At 43.7% G+C, this 18,226-nt stretch overlaps 1 protein-coding gene across 1 annotated transcript in view; it reads left to right on the top strand.

The window, feature by feature from the left end:
- The first annotated feature begins 4,138 nt into the window (after window positions 1-4,138).
- The window catches only part of nrg2b (neuregulin 2b), a 64,201-nt gene continuing 50,113 nt past the window's right edge, over window positions 4,139-18,226 (top strand). Inside the window, exon 1 of the mRNA XM_039615509.1 lies at window positions 4,139-4,550. Coding sequence (XP_039471443.1) covers window positions 4,139-4,550 — 412 coding nt within the window. The remainder of the gene's footprint in view (window positions 4,551-18,226) is intronic.

Here is an 18,226-nt window from a genome sequence, read left to right as displayed (position 1 = left end):
CGCGGAGAAGGGAGAGCGGGGTGAAAAAGAAATTTCTGAATGAACAGTCAATGGTGGCTGCGTGGGAGTCTGATGCACTGCGAAGCACCGTGAATCATTAGTCTGTGATTGGACACACCGGTGTGTCTCTGTTTCTCTCAATGGGAAATGACATTGAAGGGGTTAAAAAAAAAAGTTAAAGGGAAGAAAAACCTGTTGCTATACATTTAGTGGCACACATGGTGACACGAGTGTTTGGCAGCACTTCTGGTAATGATTTTCTCCACTGTCAGTGGGAGACTTTAAGATTCAGGGTTTTCTTGGAATTCACTTGAAGACATGACACTGGGTGCTTTATATGGGCAAAATAAATAGTCCGGTGACCCCCACAAACATGAAACACAAGCACTACTGTTTGGGGTCCACGAGACAATCACCACAGCAAAATTCTAGGTATCAAATTAGTGGAATGGAATGAGCCATAATGTGTGAAAACCATAGTCATTACAGTTTTGTATTTTCTAACTAGTTTTGATTTCATTTTGATTTTAATTTTGATTTTGATTTTGATTTTTTTTTTGCTTTTAAGTCAGTTTAGTTTCAGTAAGAGTGAAGTTCTGTTTAGCTTTTATTGTTTGAAAATGTTCAATTGTAGTTTTTTTTAGTTTCTGTGTTCGTTTTAGTCTTTGTAATATATGCTGTGTGGAGGGCACATGTCAGAGACAGGATTTAGGAAATCAGTGCACAAGTGACAATAAAAACACAGACGCTTGAAGGCAGCGGACTCACAAACAGAGTCTCAATAAACACCAACAAAGCCTCATTTTTATTTGTTTTTAGTTTTGAAAGTTGACACAACTGTTTCAGTCTTAATATTTTTCAAGAGCCTTTTTAAAAATTTTTAGTTAACTAAAATGTTTTTTTCACATCTAGTTTGAATTTTAGTTTTAGTTGACTATGATAGCCTTTGTGAAAACAACATTTCCTTTATTGTTAATTCAGTTTTTATCCCACATACAATCCACATGCTCATGCTGCATCCATAACCCCTCCAATCCCTGTCCCTAATAATTAGGAGCTACGGGAAACATGAATTCAGTAAATAGTTCACCGGTGGAACTACATGCTTTTGACTGGGATCTCCAGTATAATTGTGTTCATAGAAAAGTGTCATATAATGGTAATTCTAAAAACTATATGAAGTAACTGAGTTACAGCATCGTTAAAAGTTACACAGTAAAGCAATGGAAGAAATGTTATGACTATTGCGTGTATCAAAGGCATGTCACATCTTCATATTTGAGCATCTTCCATGTGTTAAGTAAAAGCAATGTCATCATATCAATGCTATTAAATGTCATAATAGCAGTAAACACAACAAGTGCCTGTGTAGCAGACCTGAAGAAGATGAAGATGGAGAGACTTGATGGGGTTTGACCTAATAGGGTTGGAAATCTCTGGAATATATAATTTATATCAGTAGACCAAGTATGAAAAAAGACCACCTCTTATGTTTTATTAGCAACTCTTTGTTTTTGTTTTCTAAACTTGCACTTAAATGAATAAAACAGGAGAATTATGCGTTGTCTTTGCAGAGTGACACTGATGTAATCTCAGATAAAAGAAAGGGGGGCTAGGGCAGCTACAAAGAAATGTGTGTCAAGTACAGAAAAGCATATTCCCTACAAGAACTGTAAAAAATAAAGTGCTTTGAGTGATCAGGTAGAGTAGAAGAGCGTTATATATAAGAACCAGATCATTTACCATTTACCAAAATGACTGCTGGGTTGTTACGATTAGTGTATCATGACAGGGAAGTTCAAGGGACCTCATCAGCACCCTGCTGAAGTGCTGATGTAGCGACAAACGTGCCCCCCTTTGCTCGAGTTCAGGGAGGTTGGTGGTGGCCGCCCCTGGCCAGTGAGCAGCAGGAATCATTTTCACTCCACTTTGCTTGGTCAACAAATGATTTGTTTTCAAGGCTAATTTAGAACAATTCCCGAAATTGCATGCAAGCTTTCTGAAAGAGGGCTTCCAAGTTGACTAGATGAAGAAGAGACTGATCCTTGTGTATGTGGGTTGTAGGTGGGGAGGGATGATGTGGGGCTGGGTCACAGGATAGATCAGAGACTGGCTGATCCATTTCTGTGAGCTGGGTGAAACAACTGCAAAAATGTGGAGCAATCTAAACATTCGACTGAGCACATCTAAACCACAGACATCAGTGGCACTCAGGCTTTACTCCTGACTCCATGTGAAAATAATGTATGAACAGGGATGTGGTTTTCCTGCTTGGACAGAGAAATAAAGCTGTCCAGCTTTTCAGCACCATGGACAGAGGCAGGCCCCTGACCTGACCCTGGTGATGAGGGGAAGATGAGGCCATGATGTAGCTGCATGCTCAGATGAAATGGCTATATACATTTTCTTTATCTATCTCTCCCTCTCTCTCTCCCCCTCTTTCTCTCTCTATATATATATGTATATATGAAGACTGTCCACGTGTCCCCTATATGAGAATTATAGTTTCTGCTTTCCTCTGGATGGACAACAAAAGGCTTTCTGACCTCTAACGAAGGTCGCACAGCTCCTGACAGGGAGGGAAAGGCGAATCTTATGAATGGCTTGGCTGATGGAGGCAGAGACTGGGAGGGGATACTTATGGTCAACATTAAAAAAAACAAACAAACAACAAAAAAAAAAAAACCTCAGCACTTTGTGCAGGGGTCTCATTTCATTGGTGGATGAGTATTCGGTGGAAAATGAGGCTTTATTCACTGTAACTAAGCCGGATTGGCGAAAATATTTGTCTTTCTATTATAACACCCGCATTTTCTGGTAACTGTTGCTACCACGTGTTGCCACAGGAGTCGGCAAAACTGCAAGGCGACATTTGTGAAGTGTAATGACTCGCAAAAACAGCGCTGAACATAAAAGCGGGATTCGGGCGTGCTTTGCAGAAGCAGATATATTTTCCAGAGGGGCCATCTAACAGCTCAGAGAGCTCAGCTCCGAAGCGCCCGCTCGCCTCTACATGCCGAGGAATCCATTGAGAGAATTTCGCAGCGTTAGTCATCGCAACAGCTATCCGCAGTGTGTGTGTGTGTGTAGCAGTCGCCTATAGCCTCTCTTGCACCTCTTGCACCGGAGATCCACAGTAGGCGCCGTGCAGGGCTTGGCTACAGACGCAACTCCGCGCTGCTGATGTGGTGTGCCTGTGCACCGCGTGCGTGATTTCTCCTGCACCCACCCCGCAGAGGTTTTTTCTTTTTTCTTTTTCAAACACAGTCTGCCGGCATGCTCACACGCCGGTTGGGTCCGTGCCGGTGGGCCGGTGGGTGCCCGGGTCATTAGGGTGTTTGCGCAGGACGTGGCGAGGCGAGGCGACGCCGGTGACCGGGCAGGTGATGTTTGCTCACGTAAGCCGCTCGCGTTTGATGAGGGGCGCAGGGGACGCGGCTGGAGGGTGCGCGCTACTGTTGCAACGCCTCACCGGATAACCGCTGCTCTCTCATCCTGTCCGTTGGACCTCTCCGCGGGAGGGGGGTTTGTTGATTTTTCCCCCTTTTTTTAATTTGAAATTTTTTGCTTCCTGACTAACGGATTTGCAACACTGGGACTCTTGACAATCGATATAAGTGGATAAAGGAGCCGATACTGCGTGTGCGTGGAGCGCATATCATTTCTTGTGATTCCCCTGTACGCGCAAGTCGCTTTTTTTTTCTTTCCAAAGAGGCAATGCGCCCACCCATGCGATGCTAGCCTATTAGCTGGAGAGAGAGAGAGAGAGAGAGAGAGAGAGAGAGAGAGAGAGAGGTTTCAGCCCTGGATTCGAGAGGAGACTAATTTACGAGTCTTGTTTTGCCTTTCAGGAAAAGGGGAGATAAGAGGGGGGAGGGTGGTTGGTGAAGGAGAATGCAGCAATCACATTTTTAAGCATGCAGAAGCGGGCCGTTTCCGGTTCCTAGGCTGCTGTGTCCCCCCCATCCGACGCCAGCAGCCGTATGGGGAAAGCAGCGGCAGACACAGATGGCATGGACACTTCCACAAGGTCTGCCGCTCTGCCCTGCCTGCTCTGCCGGAGCCCGTTCGCCGCCGTCTCTCTCTTCCAGCTTGCTCCGCCGCCCAGCAGCACTGCAGCACAGCACAGGCTGACGGCATGAGGCTTGATCCAGTGCATTTCTCCATGCTGGTCATCGGGGTCTCCTTCGCCTGTTACGCCCCGAGTCTCAACTCCCTCCAGGACCAGGCGTACAGATCAGCCGTGGTCATCGAGGGCGAGGTGCGCTCCTCCCCGGAGAACGTCTCCTCCCGGGAGCCCTACAGCGTGAATGTCAAGGTGCTGGATGTGTGGCCCGTCAACAGCGGCGGCCTCGAGAGGGAGCAGCTCGTGACCGTCGGGGACTTCGGTTCCGAGGCCCCGTGCACCACGGTGGAGAAGGACCACAGATATATCTTTTTCATGGACCCCACCGCCGAGCCCTTGGTATTCAAGGCATCGTACGCCCCCGTGGACGCCAGCGAGCCGGAGTCGAAGAAGGATGTTGAGAGAGTGTTGTGCGAGGACTGCGGTAAGTTTAAGGCTTTTCCCTTATACCTGCCATCCACTCACAGCGCACTATAAGGGCCACTGAAGCTGCCATGGTGATGTAAGGGAGACATCCAGCACTCTGGCTGCGCATGCACGTTCCCAGTCCATACAGTGTGTCAGCGTGCACACACACATATGAGCGACTGACACCTCAGTTTTCCATAACCCGGTCACCCATAATATATGAGAGGCATGTCAGGGGAATGTGTGTGTGTCGCGTAATCTGTCTGTGTGTCCCCCCCCAAAAAGGAGAGATGGTTAGTTAAACCTAAGTAACCACCACCACCCTCCTCCCTCTCCCCCGGTTATGACCCAAACAGCAGCATGAAGCCCAGGACCTGCATCGTGTCATCCTCACGGTAGCCTACATGTGCAGCGTTAAGGTGAAACGCACCGGCGGAAAAGCCAGCGGCTCTTCTTCTCGTGTCGCTCCTGTGTGAGTGAGGCAGAAAGTTAGGCCCAGCATGTGATGGGAATCGGGGACAGCAGCCTCGGCTTGAACTAACCTCCTTTCCAAACTTTGCATCGGAGCCTTCAGCCAGTGTTAGATCTGTCACATCTGACGCCTTTTTTTTCTCCATCAGAAATTGTGGCGAAAGTCTCCACAGTGTCTGTGTCGACTGCAGTGACAGTACGTGGGCGGTGATGGCAGTTTAAAATCTCTAAAACTTGCTGCCAGTTTTTAACATAAAAAAAATCGTCCGTTTGTTCTTGTCTTTACAAACAACAGATGCTGCGGTGGCACTTTGTTTTGGGGAGTTTAACCAGAGAGGGCCACAAGTTTGAGTATGATAGTCTGCACTTTTTGTCTCTCTTTATTTTATTATTGCTGTTTATTTCTTTAAGTATAATGGAAAAGCCTTTTCCTCCTCTACAGCAGAGCCCTGGAAATCAGTTTCAGTTCAGTTATGACCTCACATGGTGTGACTTATGAATGTTGTAATGTATATTCAATCTACTTTGAACATTACGCTTAAAAACACAATAATTAGTTTCTCTTTTTTTTGGCTAAATGTTCTTTGTGAGCCACTGCACCTTTGTTTTCAGCACCGACATGCTTCGCTGCCTTTGAGAAGCTGTAACTACAATCGCCTCAGTTATTGTTAAAGCATCTGGCAGCCATGAAGTGAAGAACTACAAAGACAGGAAGTAGTAATTCAGCCTCTAAAATAGAGAATAAGATCTTCAGTGAGAGCCGCGCATTTCTCTCAAATGAGCACCAGCATAAAACCTTTTAAGGGTCTCCTTTTTAAAAAATGTGGGTTTAAAAAAAACAAACAAAAAAACCTTTAGAAACATGTAATCTTAAAATGTGACATTTATTTTCTAGGCTTGTGTGTCTGTGTATCCGTAGTGTTACAGCCCAACAGGAGTTAGCTCAGATGTCTCAACAAAGGGTGCATCGAGGTTCTATTTTTACCTCCACGACATGCTAAAATTATCCAGTCATTTATTTATGACAGTGCTGTTGCAATCAGTCTGAACACATTTTCCAGGCAGGGATAAGCTCAGGAGAGGAGATACTTATGAGCTGATTCACCTCTCATGTGTGTGCACATTCTCGCACGCGCTGATGTGTCTCCATGTCTCCAGAGGACATTACACTGACCTGTTCTCTGTTGTTAACCACAACAACTATATTTGCCCTAAACCTCCACCTAACCTCACCTTCAACCTAAAGTATGTTGCTCCACATGATGGCGATTCATCTAGGGCTGATTTAGTCCTCACAACATAAGTGAGGCCCGCGTTTCTGTCCATCTATAAGAAAGTTGAGTCTCCGGAGTGTGACTGTCCAAACAGATCTACGTTCTCGCAACATGAGTAGCATAAGTGCGCGCACGCAGACGCTCACACGACAACTACACACACAATAAGAGCCCAAATTACATGAAGAAACCCAACCTAATTAGACTCTCCAGAGTGTGTGGCGACACTATAGATTCACCGTAGCAACTCGTAGTCTCTGAATGTCCACTGTTTCCGTTATGTCCCTCATCAATTTTGTTTCTTTTCCAGGACTGGATGAGATTGACACACAAGTGGAACATATGAGAGGTTAACGAGAGGTTAAAGAATATTATATATTATAATAGTATATTTTTTATTGACAGTGCAGTAGCCTTAAAGCTTTATAAATTCTGCTGCGGTGAAGTTGATTTAGGACCTGATTTAAAACAGCAGACAAAATATTACACAGTTCAGATCATACGCCCCTGTACGCCACCACAGTGGATTTTACATCAAGTCGAGCTTTCTGATTTAATTCAGAGGGTTTAACTAAAGTATTGCAATAACAGTTTAGGAATTACAGTTATCTTTATACAGTGGTTGAAAGTAACTGAACAGCTGACTAACACACAGTTTCATGGCCTGGTGGATTTGCAGTTTAAGTCACCAAATGTAAGCGAAGGAGGCCATCATTAGGCTGAGAGTTAACAAACACTTGCAGAGTGGCCAAATCAACAATTTGATATGTTTTTATAAAGAAGAAATTCACTGACAGTTCAGTGGTTCCTCAAAGTACTTTTAAGCTAATGAGAGTCAGTTTTGTGAGTTATTGAGACCTCTGCATCACCAGTGTGATTTTTTCCCCTTTGAAAAAACAAAATAAAGTACACAGTACATATTTAAGCACCAAAAAAAGTCAGCTGTAGCAAATATGATACAAATCAAAACTCATATATATGCGTTTATATTCAATTTAAACTTGTCAGATGGTTCAATAAACACTCTATTTACAAGAATTTTGAATTATCCGAATTACTTCATGGTTCAAGCTTAAAAGTGTTAAAAGTGAAAGCTACTCTTGAGTCATATGTGGATTGTTTAATTTAAAGACAACTGTGGCGATGTACAGAGACAACATTACAAAATAAAAGTCAGACTATCGAAACAATTGTGGCTCTAACAGCACCAACCTGCAACGTGGAGTCAGATGGGTTTCATGTGTTTGCTTGTATGCGCTCAAACATAAAAACCTTCAAGGAAACTGCTGCTCACTGGCCAAAAGTTCTCCTTAGTTGTAGCTCCCTTGCTGGCTGTGGTGACGTTTTTCACTGGGTGCATGCAGTAATGTCAGTGTCGCCTACAAATGAGTTACGACGGAGCAGGACTCACAGCCAGCAGTGAGGCTGGAGATGTGCAAAGGTGCTTGCAAAGTTTCACCAAAGACAGGAGAAATGGCAGCTGACAAGTGGGTTAGCAAGGGGTGTGTCTGCGGACACCAATCCAAAAGCAAGTCTAAAGAAAAGCAGCCAATCACAGCCAAACACTTTTATACACACCCTTACCCCTATCTGTCAGCATGATGCGATCCAACAGGGCTTTGGGCTTCAGGTTTTCAATAGCATAGGTAATAAAGCTGTGGGTTGCACCAAGCTTATGAGTTTTGCTGATACTAGTTGATGATGTTGTTTTTTACAGAGATTTTTTGTGCAATAAAAACAGACAGCAGCAAACTGACAGCAAGAGTAGCTGATAAGTAGTTACATTTTCGGAGAAGAATGGGAGCAGATGCAAACGATGATCCCACACTGTATTTCCTTTATGCTGCTATCTGCTGGGTGGCACAGTTAGTTTCAGAGGGCAACACTTATCATACTTGTCAGGGGTTTAATCTGCCACGACAAGACGTCTCTGACGTATATATGAAAGCTAGAATCCAGGCAGGCATTCGCTAACATACCACCACATTACTGTATTCATTTGTTCTGGGTCTGTTTGACAGTTAGTGCTATAAAGCAAAACAGTGACAGAGCAGGTGTTCTAGCTACATTGTTCAGCTAGCTTACTGAGGTCCAGGCTACCGGTGCCAGTCGCAGCAATGTGCTGAATTTTACACACTTCTTGGTATTTCTGGCTAAAACGAATCTGTGGAATCCACATGATGTGCCCATTTCTGACTGTAATGTAGGCAATTAAATAAATGCCAAGTTTAAGTCTTTTTAGGCAAGTGGTTGTCGAGGTTTAATTCACACTTTGTACCAGCGAACGTTTAAAGGCAGGAGCACAGATCCCTCGCTGTGAGAGAAATTATGAGACAGTAAATCTTCGTGCACCATAAAAGATAGCAGAGCCATCTTCCAAAAGCAGAGCCAATGTTGATTAAATGGCAGGACCGACTGGGTTCTCTCTTACTATTTATGTTATTGAGTCTGCCATAGCAGCTCCAATAAGCTCTCCTCTTCTCTCACTTCAGCTCAGACCACAGCTGGATTGGGGCTTATTTACACCGAGGTTTGCAGAACTGAACAGTCTTGGTGGCAATAGCTGCAATGTTTGAGTTTCAGCATTTAATGTGAAAGAGTGGAGTACAAACTTCCTTTGAACAGATGCTGAGTTACATGTATGTCTGCATCCAGCGCCTCTCCCTCACTGACGTCTCCCTGTTTTATTCTGTGTAAACGACTTAGGCGTGTGGACTGCTCACACCGCCCCTCTTCAAAAACTGCAAAACCAATCCCATCTGACATCCCAGACAGGCTGCAGCGTAATGTAGGTCTTCTCTGATCATTGCTGTTGGCACGTCTTTTGAGATGCATTGACAGTTTCGTCCTAAAATAGCTTTATCTGATGCCCAAACATGCTCCTGTCACTGATGCTGTATCTAATGCTGCATACCTCATGCCTCGTGCTCTCACTCTCTCTCTCCACCCTCTCCCTCTCTCTATCCTGCTGTAGCTGACTGTAGCTGGAGTGTGTGGTTCAGCTTATGCCTGCCCTTCTGTCAGTAAGCCACACAGAGGAGGAGAGAAACAGAGAGAAGGAAGCAAAGGCAGTGATCTTTAGCTCTGGCACTACAAAGAGATGCGGCAGTAACTGATACTGTAAAAGTTTCAGTAATAGCCGGGCCTTTTACCCCCGTAACGAATAAGAAAGAGCGAGAAGTTCAGTGGGTACTTTTATTTTAGTGGAAATGTCTAAAAGTGGTTCGCTTTGATACGGCAGAAATACTGCTGCGTTGTCCTCTACTCACTCGAGTGTTTAACACATGCAAGGACAGAAATTAGTGCTTGTAGGAAAAGTTACGTTGTAAAGCAGTGATGGTGAATGTTTCTTCTTCTGACTGTGAGGAGACCAAAATCAAAAACCTGTATCCAGCACACATTGTATGCTGAAACCACATACACACATGCTCTCAGACATACACTGGATTTTCTGTCAGTTAGGTTCTGTAGGTTATAAAAAAAAAGTGTCGCTATAGCTTGCGGGTCTGAAAAGTGATTCCAATGAGAAAGTCATTCTTTTTAATGGCCAGCAGGGGGAGACTGATCAGGTTGTAAAAATTTACTGAATACAACACAATGTTTGTTTTGTATACTGTTATTTCATGTAGAGTCAAAGCAGACAATAGAGCATGGTGTGCTTTAGGGTGTGGCTACACTTTGATTGACATCGCCACTGAATGAGGCTTCAGTGTCTTTGCTTTCTCAGAGAGATCCAAAGTTGCTTGTTATGTGCAGTGCCGACAACAAAACTAACAAAATGAGATGCTGACTTTAAAAACCAAAGGGGGATATCAAGGTGGCTATCTATGACCATCTTTTATATGCAGTCTATATGGGCATGTCCCACCGGGAGGAGGCCTCAGGGCAGATCTGGGACATGCTGGAGAGATTATGTCTCTCGGCTGGCCTGGGAACACCTGGGTGTTCCCCCGGACAAGCTGGAGGAGGTTGCTGTGGAGAGGGAGGTCTGGGCTTCTCTGCCTAGGCTGCTGCAACCTGGCCCCGGATAAGCGGAAGAAGATGGATGGATGGATGGATGGATGGATGGATGGATGGATGGATGGATGGATGGATGGATGACATCATTAAACTAAGCTATGGCTCCATAACTGCCATAGGCTAGTTGGGGTATTTAAAAAAAAAAAAAGGAATAAAGCAACGACCCTACGACTATGGCAAATCGGTGGTTTCCCACTGACTGTTCTGTCTTCCTCCCCTGATCCCCAATCGGTCACAACAGATGGCCGCCCCTCCCTGAGCCTGGTTTTCCTGGAGGTTTGTTCCTATTAAAAGGGAGTTTTTCCTTCCCAATGTCGCCAAGTGCCTACTTAAAGAGGGTTGTTTGATTGTTGAGGTTTTCTCTGTATCTTTGTAGGGTGTTTACCTTACAATATACAGCACCTTAAGGCAACTGCTGTTGGGATTTGGCGCTATATAAATAAAAATGACCTGAACTGATTGCACTGCATTGCAATTTTTTCACACTCAATCTCCAACTGTGGAAGCTACTTTGCACAGGTTGCCTGGTTGAAGACAACCTGTTGCCAAATAATTGCATTCTGTCTTGGAGTGACTGTAATAACTCTCAGACAGATTGGTGAGTATTTGCAAATAATTGCTAATTAATAAATGCAAACAAATTGCCAAAACACAGCAGTCAATCTGAACTAACGAGTGCAACACATTTGCGATGTGTCTCTTTTGTCAACTGAACTCTTTGTATCTTAGTTATATCGCTATATAAAAGCATGTTGCTGTGATGTAGCAGTTAAATCACCATCCTACAGTAAGTAGGTCACTTTTTGTCAAGAAATCGCACAATTCAGAATTTGACAATTCACTTTATCACTGTATTTTCATAAATAGATTGCATGTAACTGCTAACTGGAGGTCATGCATTTGCAAACTGATAGCAGACTCACTCTATCTTACTGCAGTTTTATTACCAACATCACTTTGAAGATGGCAGCTAATTGTGAGTAGCCGCAGACCTGGTCCCCATCTTCAAAGCAGCTATTTCAGAGGCAACGACATCGCCGGCACACCGGACGCAGTTGCAGTTTTGGTTGTGCCACGGTCTCCGATCAATGTTTTCCTGAGTGTGAAGCATGTCACAAGAGCAGCTTTGGTCCAAACACACAAACATGAGATTAGACAACTTTGAAATGTTTGTTTGATGTCAATCTTCTGAATCCTGTGTTTGGATCTTTTAATAAGCCAGAGACAGTGAACATAACTTGGCATCTTTACAACCTTAAATGACTATGTTTACCATTTCTCCTTAAGTAGGTTGTGCAGGTGATTATCTGTGGATCTATGGACTTTGTATTCAAAGTTTTACTCGGACTAATGTATCCATATCCCACTATTTTGTCTCTGACTACGCTTGCACGTGTCTAGCACCTTATAAACAGTAATCTGATATTTCCAGCTTAGCATGCACTGCTGTGTCTCAGCTCAGGTTCACATCAGTGTGTAGAGCAGCTAGAGGGCAGAACCACAGTGGCATTGATCTCCAAATCCCAGAATTAGAAGGAATTTTTGCTCTGGGGCATCATGTCAAAACAATCCTTGGAACAGGAAACACATCCAGGACCACACCCTTGAATAATTCTTTAAAACAAACCCAGTGAATTTAAGCTTTCACCACGGCTTTCAAATTCAGATCCCTTTCAGCTAGATGAGAAAGATGCTCGTGGAGACAGAATCGTCTGCGTTTGAATCAACGGTACTGCAGGAATTCCTAAATTAGAATCCATTCTCCTTTGAGCAAGTGTAATGTTGAGCTCAGACTTATGTACATACTTTATGCTGATGCATACAAACCATGAGATTCACAGGTTCAATAGACTTGAACAGATAGTCTGTGTGTGTGTGTGCATGTGTTTGTGTGTGTGTGCATGTTTGTGTGTGTGTGGCCTCTCACTTGTCCGTCTCATCCCTTTTCCCCTTTTTGTTGCGTTATCTGTGTCTATTTCAGACACCCTCTGTGTGTCGCTTTCTGTCTCTCTCACTGTCCTTGTTTCAACAGAGCATTATACCTCTCTCCACACACACACACACACACACACACACACACACACACACACACACACACACACACACACACACACACACACACACACACACACACACACACACACACACATACAGACACACACACACACACACACACACACACACACACACACACACACACACACACACACACACACACACACACACACACACACACACACACACACACACACATACAGACACGCACACACACACACACACACACACACACACACACACACACAGACACGCACACACACACACACAGACACGCACACACACACACACACACACACACACACACACACACACACACACACACACACACAGACACGCACAGAGCAATGCCAGTTAGCTGTTGCTGTTGCTGCTGTGCTGCAGATGCCCCAGTGTGCTGTCATTAGCAGAGAGATCTGGGGTTGCTATAAATTATGCACACTGAATAACAGAAGGCTGAGGATTTCTCCTCTCTGCTGTGTGCGCGTGTGTGTACATGTGTGTGTGTTAGGGGCGTTGTATAGGTACGTCTCTGCACTGACATTATCCTGATCAACTTTCCTCGCCAAAGTACGTGTATTAGCGCAATTCTCTGTGCTTCAGCTAACTCGCAACTGTACAAATCTTGTACCTATCCTCCAGTTACTTAGCGTGTGTGTGTGGGTGTATGTGTGCGTGTCCTTGCTTGTGAATAATGCATCAGCACTCATCCTCTCCAGCAGTCAGCCTTAGTAGAAAACTCTGACACATGCCTTTTAAAGGGACCAGCCCAGTGCCACATGGCTCAGTTTGTGAATGAGAGAGGTTTTTGTGTAACCTCTCTCTCTCTCACACACACACACACACACACACACACACACACACACACACACACACACACACACACACACACAGAAGTACACACATGCAGATGCACTGCACACACCACCCACACACTCATGCAGCTGCTGCTGCACACTCCCTCCTCACTGCATCAGCAAAGTGCCTGTTTCAGACAGGATGGATTTGGCCGATGCTCTCTCCGTTTCGGTTGAGATTGTTTTTCCACAGAATTAGATTAGACATCAAATTCAAAATGGAATAATTAGAAATGTTTATGCCAAGGACTTGTCGGTTGGTATTGCAGATAAAATATTTAAAAATGACAAGTTTGCCACCGCCTCCATAAATCCGAGACATCTCATGTTTTCCTGGAAAGCCATTTTAATCTTTGGCATTCTCCTCCTTAAGTAGCCCTGCTGTGCCAGACTGTAAGGGGCTGGCATGCAGCCAGCGTAGCCTGATATTCGTGAAGTTGTAAAGTGACATATTCATCTGGTACTCAGAGTCACACTTCATGAGCAAGAATTCAGCTCTTTAACATCCCAGGTGCTGTGCGGTGTATGTTGTTTGCTCAACCTCAACACAAAAACAGGCATTACGGTAACTAAAAAGGGACAATGGATGCTTTGCAAACACTTCACAGAAGGGAAAGGGTTAAAACAAACCCTTTGGTTCTATATCAGGCTATCTTCAGCACAGAAAGGTGGGCTATCTTTATCTGTCTTTGTTGTGGCGAGCTTTGATGGTGACAAGTAGAGCATCTTCATCTGTCTTCCAGATGTCCTCCTCTGCCTCTCTAGACGTTATCTCGTAACTATTATGGGATCGTGGTAGACGGCGCCGCATGTATTTGTTTGGCATCTTTTCATGTTTCTGTATTAGAACATGTTTGATCACGGAACATTTTTAAAGTCACATTCCACCTTTTATTTAACACAATGCCGATAAAACATTCCCAAATTTAAACTTAGCCGATGCATCGGCTCTCTTCAATATATATGATTTGGTCAATTATGCTACTATTTCAGCTGCTCCCAGGAATTGGTTTGTCTAATTTTTATGTGAACTAAGGTGCTGATGAACAATAATATTTTTTTCTTAATGTGACCCTAATACTCCTTTGTAAGAGTCACTAGACAGAATGAGTGAACTAATGATTTTCCTCTTACACTTGAAGGTTTATGGCTTCATTCTTATTTGAAATAAAAGCGTTTAAAATGTTCTGACCAGTTTTGTTTTTTTGCTGGTCCTGTTTATAAGCAGCAGGGTGGTGCAGATGTTAGCACTGCTGCCTCGTGGCATGGTGGTTCAATGTTTGAATTGTAGATGCAAGAAGAAGATACAGCTTTGAGTGGTCAGGAAGACTAGAAAAATGCTGTGCTGTGCAAACTACACAAAAACACAAGCCCTGTCATGGCCTCAATGTTTTCACTGCATGTACACAAATATTCTGAGCCACATTGCACACTCAAACGATGTTCTCTGCTAAAGTATGTCTGTGAAGGTTCTCAGTCATCTTGGTCATCGTAGTCTAGGGAGCTACAATGTGTGAACGACCATCTTTGAAAAGAGGCGGGGCTTACGACACCAACTGTCTGCCATCTATAATCCAGTTTTGAGATCCCTTCCCAGACGCCTTAACGCCCAATCACATCCTGGGACATTTGACCTTAGTAAATCACATGATAGAGCGAGGCTAGGTTTCACAATGAGCTCACCCGCCGTAACCTTGGCTGATTGTGACCTACACCTGTTTTCACAACTTGTGATTTGGTAGTGGATCAATAGGAGGCCCATGACCCTCTTGGGGACACTCCCATTGGGCTTAAAATCTGGGACTCTCCACCAATTGCTCTCAGAACTGAAGAAGCTTTTTGGATGAGAGGTGAAACGTCTTCAACGAAACTTCAAGAAGTCCAGATGCTTTTCTTTCCAAGCCCTTTAGAGTCTGCTAAAGTAGTTGATTTACGGCGGATTAGGCACTGGAAGTGCTCTGCTGACGGCTTTTGGTAAAAATGAAAAGATCTTTGGGTTTATTTGCACATAGAACCAAGAAGTGAGATCCAAGTGGTCACCTGAGATGTGTGTTGAGATCCATTGTAATGTCAGGTACAAACTGATGTACTCAGAGTTGAAAATGAATGTTAGCCTGTAAACAGTCAGGGTTAGGGTTTACATACATTACTTTTTAAAAATTTCATTGTTTGCCATATATGATTGAAAACCTTATAATGGAAGCACTTTAAAGCCAAAATAAACAACATCTTGGTTTGTTTGTTTGCATGTGGCTAAAAGACAATGGTTCATCAGTGATGGTGGTTGTTAAGAGGTTAATATAAATGTTGTCGTCAGAGAAGCTCATGGAACGGTATTTTCTAACAGCCAGATAGTCTATATGAAAAAGCAAATCTTCAAAAATGAAATGAAATTATCAGTTTGGATTACTTAGTTTCTTGTATTTTGTGCTGTTAAAGTAAATTTGCATAAACATATTGATATCGCTAAAAAAACAGAGGAACCCTTTTTAATCAAAGTATAGAATCAAGTTGATTAAACTTCTTGGATATCGGTTAGTTCAGTAGCCAAGAGGGTTGTTAAGGGTTCAATTTCAACTGGTTTGATGCTAATAAAATTAACTGCAGGTGCACTAGAGGGGCAATAAGATTCCAGGAAATAGACTGTTACTGTAGGAGAGCTGGACAGCGCTGTAGAAGGTCCTTTACCCATCATCAGGACCAGTATCTGCTCCTTTGTGCAAAGAGGAACAGGAAGAGCACTGGCAACTACAAAATGACTACCAGCAGATCAGAAACAGACTTCATAAGGGTGGCTGAGGATCCAACGTCCTCTAGTGGGCCCTGTGCTCGCTGCCCGGCACTGTGAGCCTGACTGGCATTAGCCATAGAATACCAGGTTTGGCAGGTCCACCGCTGGCGCCCTGTGGTTTTCACAGATGAGAACAGGTTCACCCTGAGCACATGTAACAGACACGAAAGACTCTTCAGAAGTCTTGGAGAATGTTATGCTGCCTGTAACATCGCTCAGTGTGATCGGTTTGGTGGTGGGTCAGTGGTCTGGAGAGGCATATCCATGGAGGACCATGGATATCCAGACTTCTACAGGCTAGGGACTGCCCCAGGCACCCTGACTGCTGCTAGGCATCAGGATGAAATCCTTGGACCCATTGTCGGACCTTACAATGCCTGGCCTCATGTACTCAGTACTCAGAGTACTCAGGCAGTTCCTGGGGGAATTGATACCGCTAAGTGGCTCTCATGCTCTCTTGACCTAAATTGAATAAAACACCTCTGGGACATTATGTTTTGTTCCAGATTGCATCTCAGACTGTCCAGGAGATCAGTGATGCCCTGGTCCAGATCTGGGAGCCCCAACAGGGTTTGCTGCAAGGAAATTTGGGCAAAATGGACTAGCCTGCCGTAATGTTTTATTTAATTTGATTTACAGATGTTTTTGAATTTACTCTGTAAGTGGATGATTGATTTCCACGTTGTTTGATTTCTATCAAATAGCGTGGCATACTTTCATTCCTAGCACATGACCCAGTCCATAACAGTGTAGATATCCAGCATGACTCTTCCCCCCATTGAGACCTGATGCTTTTTCAAATTGTTCCTTTAATGTGTTTTGAGCAGTATGTTTAGGAAACTCATCACAGACTGCAAGATAGAAAAAATGCACATAATATATTCTGTTTATTCTCAGTGTGATTTGCAATCTACGTACCTTTATCTGGTTCACCTTCAGTAAAGTCCAATGTCTGTCTCGGTTAGTGTTTTGCTGCCTGTTGGACCGTCAGCGTGTTGCTCACCAGTATTTATACAACACTGCTATAACCATGATTTAAAATAAGAGAGGTGGCCAAGGTAGAATGTGTTTGACTAAAATAGGAAGGCCGAGACAGAGAATACATCATCTGTCCTCCTGTTCCCCACACTGTTCAGACTTTCATAAATTATTACTAAAGACTGATAGTTTTGATTAATTTTACAGTAGCTTACAATTGTAACACCTCCCCATCCGCCCGCACACACTCTCTTCTGACCACGGCTGGAAGAAAGTCAAATGTCAAATAAAAGCGCATTTTAATCCAGACCAACGTCACGCCACCTTTGTTATATATTCCATAGATTTATGGAAACGGTGTCAAACAGAAGCTCCTATTGACCAAAACACAGTTTGGGAGTGAGACACAGACTGTCACTTAACCAGGCACTAAATGTTCGCTCTCCCTCCCATGAAAGTTGGACTTGCTCACAATAAATCTCTTGTGGTGCTTTTCTCTTTGGTACGAAGCATCACAGGCTGACCGGCTGATTAAAGAGCACGCAGTGATCAGTTTACTGCAGTTACATTACAGGGTTCCTGGGATTCGGCTTCAAACACTACAACCGGTTCCTCTCACTGCTGTTTGGTGTTGCCAACAAGCAAAGATGCCAAGTGAAGATTTAATCCTCAATAAACCTTTGTCAGTTCAGTGCAAAGCGTTAATTTTATTTGAAATGCAAGTGGGACATCCCTGAACAGTAGTGCCAGTCAAACAAAAGACCAGTGAGTCATTCTTTTTTTTAATCAAATCTTGCATGTAATTTACTGCCATGTGTTCACAAATAAAAGAGACGTTTCTGTTCAAGTAAACAGACGGAAATACATCAAACCCAAAAACAGACTCTATGTAAAGCATTCACCTCTAAACGAGCTGCTTCTCTAAACAATAGCTTGCTCTTGTGTCTCTTTTGCATGCACGTGTATTGGAACAAAACATCTTTCACAATCAAACAACACAGACAAAAATCATTTTTAATGTTTTGTCCAAAGCCTGTTTCATTGAAATAAAGGCTTTCCACTTTTTACGCAGTGCCATCTACTCAAACATGTCTCGTTCCTTGATGTTGCATGCGATGGCATCATCTGATCTCATCAATCAGCGCTAGGGTGACCAGGTGTCCTGCTTTATGTGGGACTGCGTGACATTTTTATCCCTTGTCCAACATGGAGACGATGCCCCGCATTTCGTTTGGCTTATTGTATT

The sequence above is a fragment of the Oreochromis aureus genome, linkage group 2 (genome assembly GCF_013358895.1).
Source record: "Oreochromis aureus strain Israel breed Guangdong linkage group 2, ZZ_aureus, whole genome shotgun sequence".
Lineage (NCBI taxonomy): Eukaryota > Metazoa > Chordata > Actinopteri > Cichliformes > Cichlidae > Oreochromis > Oreochromis aureus.
The sequence above is the reverse complement of the archived record's forward strand: the minus strand, read 5'-3'. Positions and strand labels throughout refer to the sequence as shown.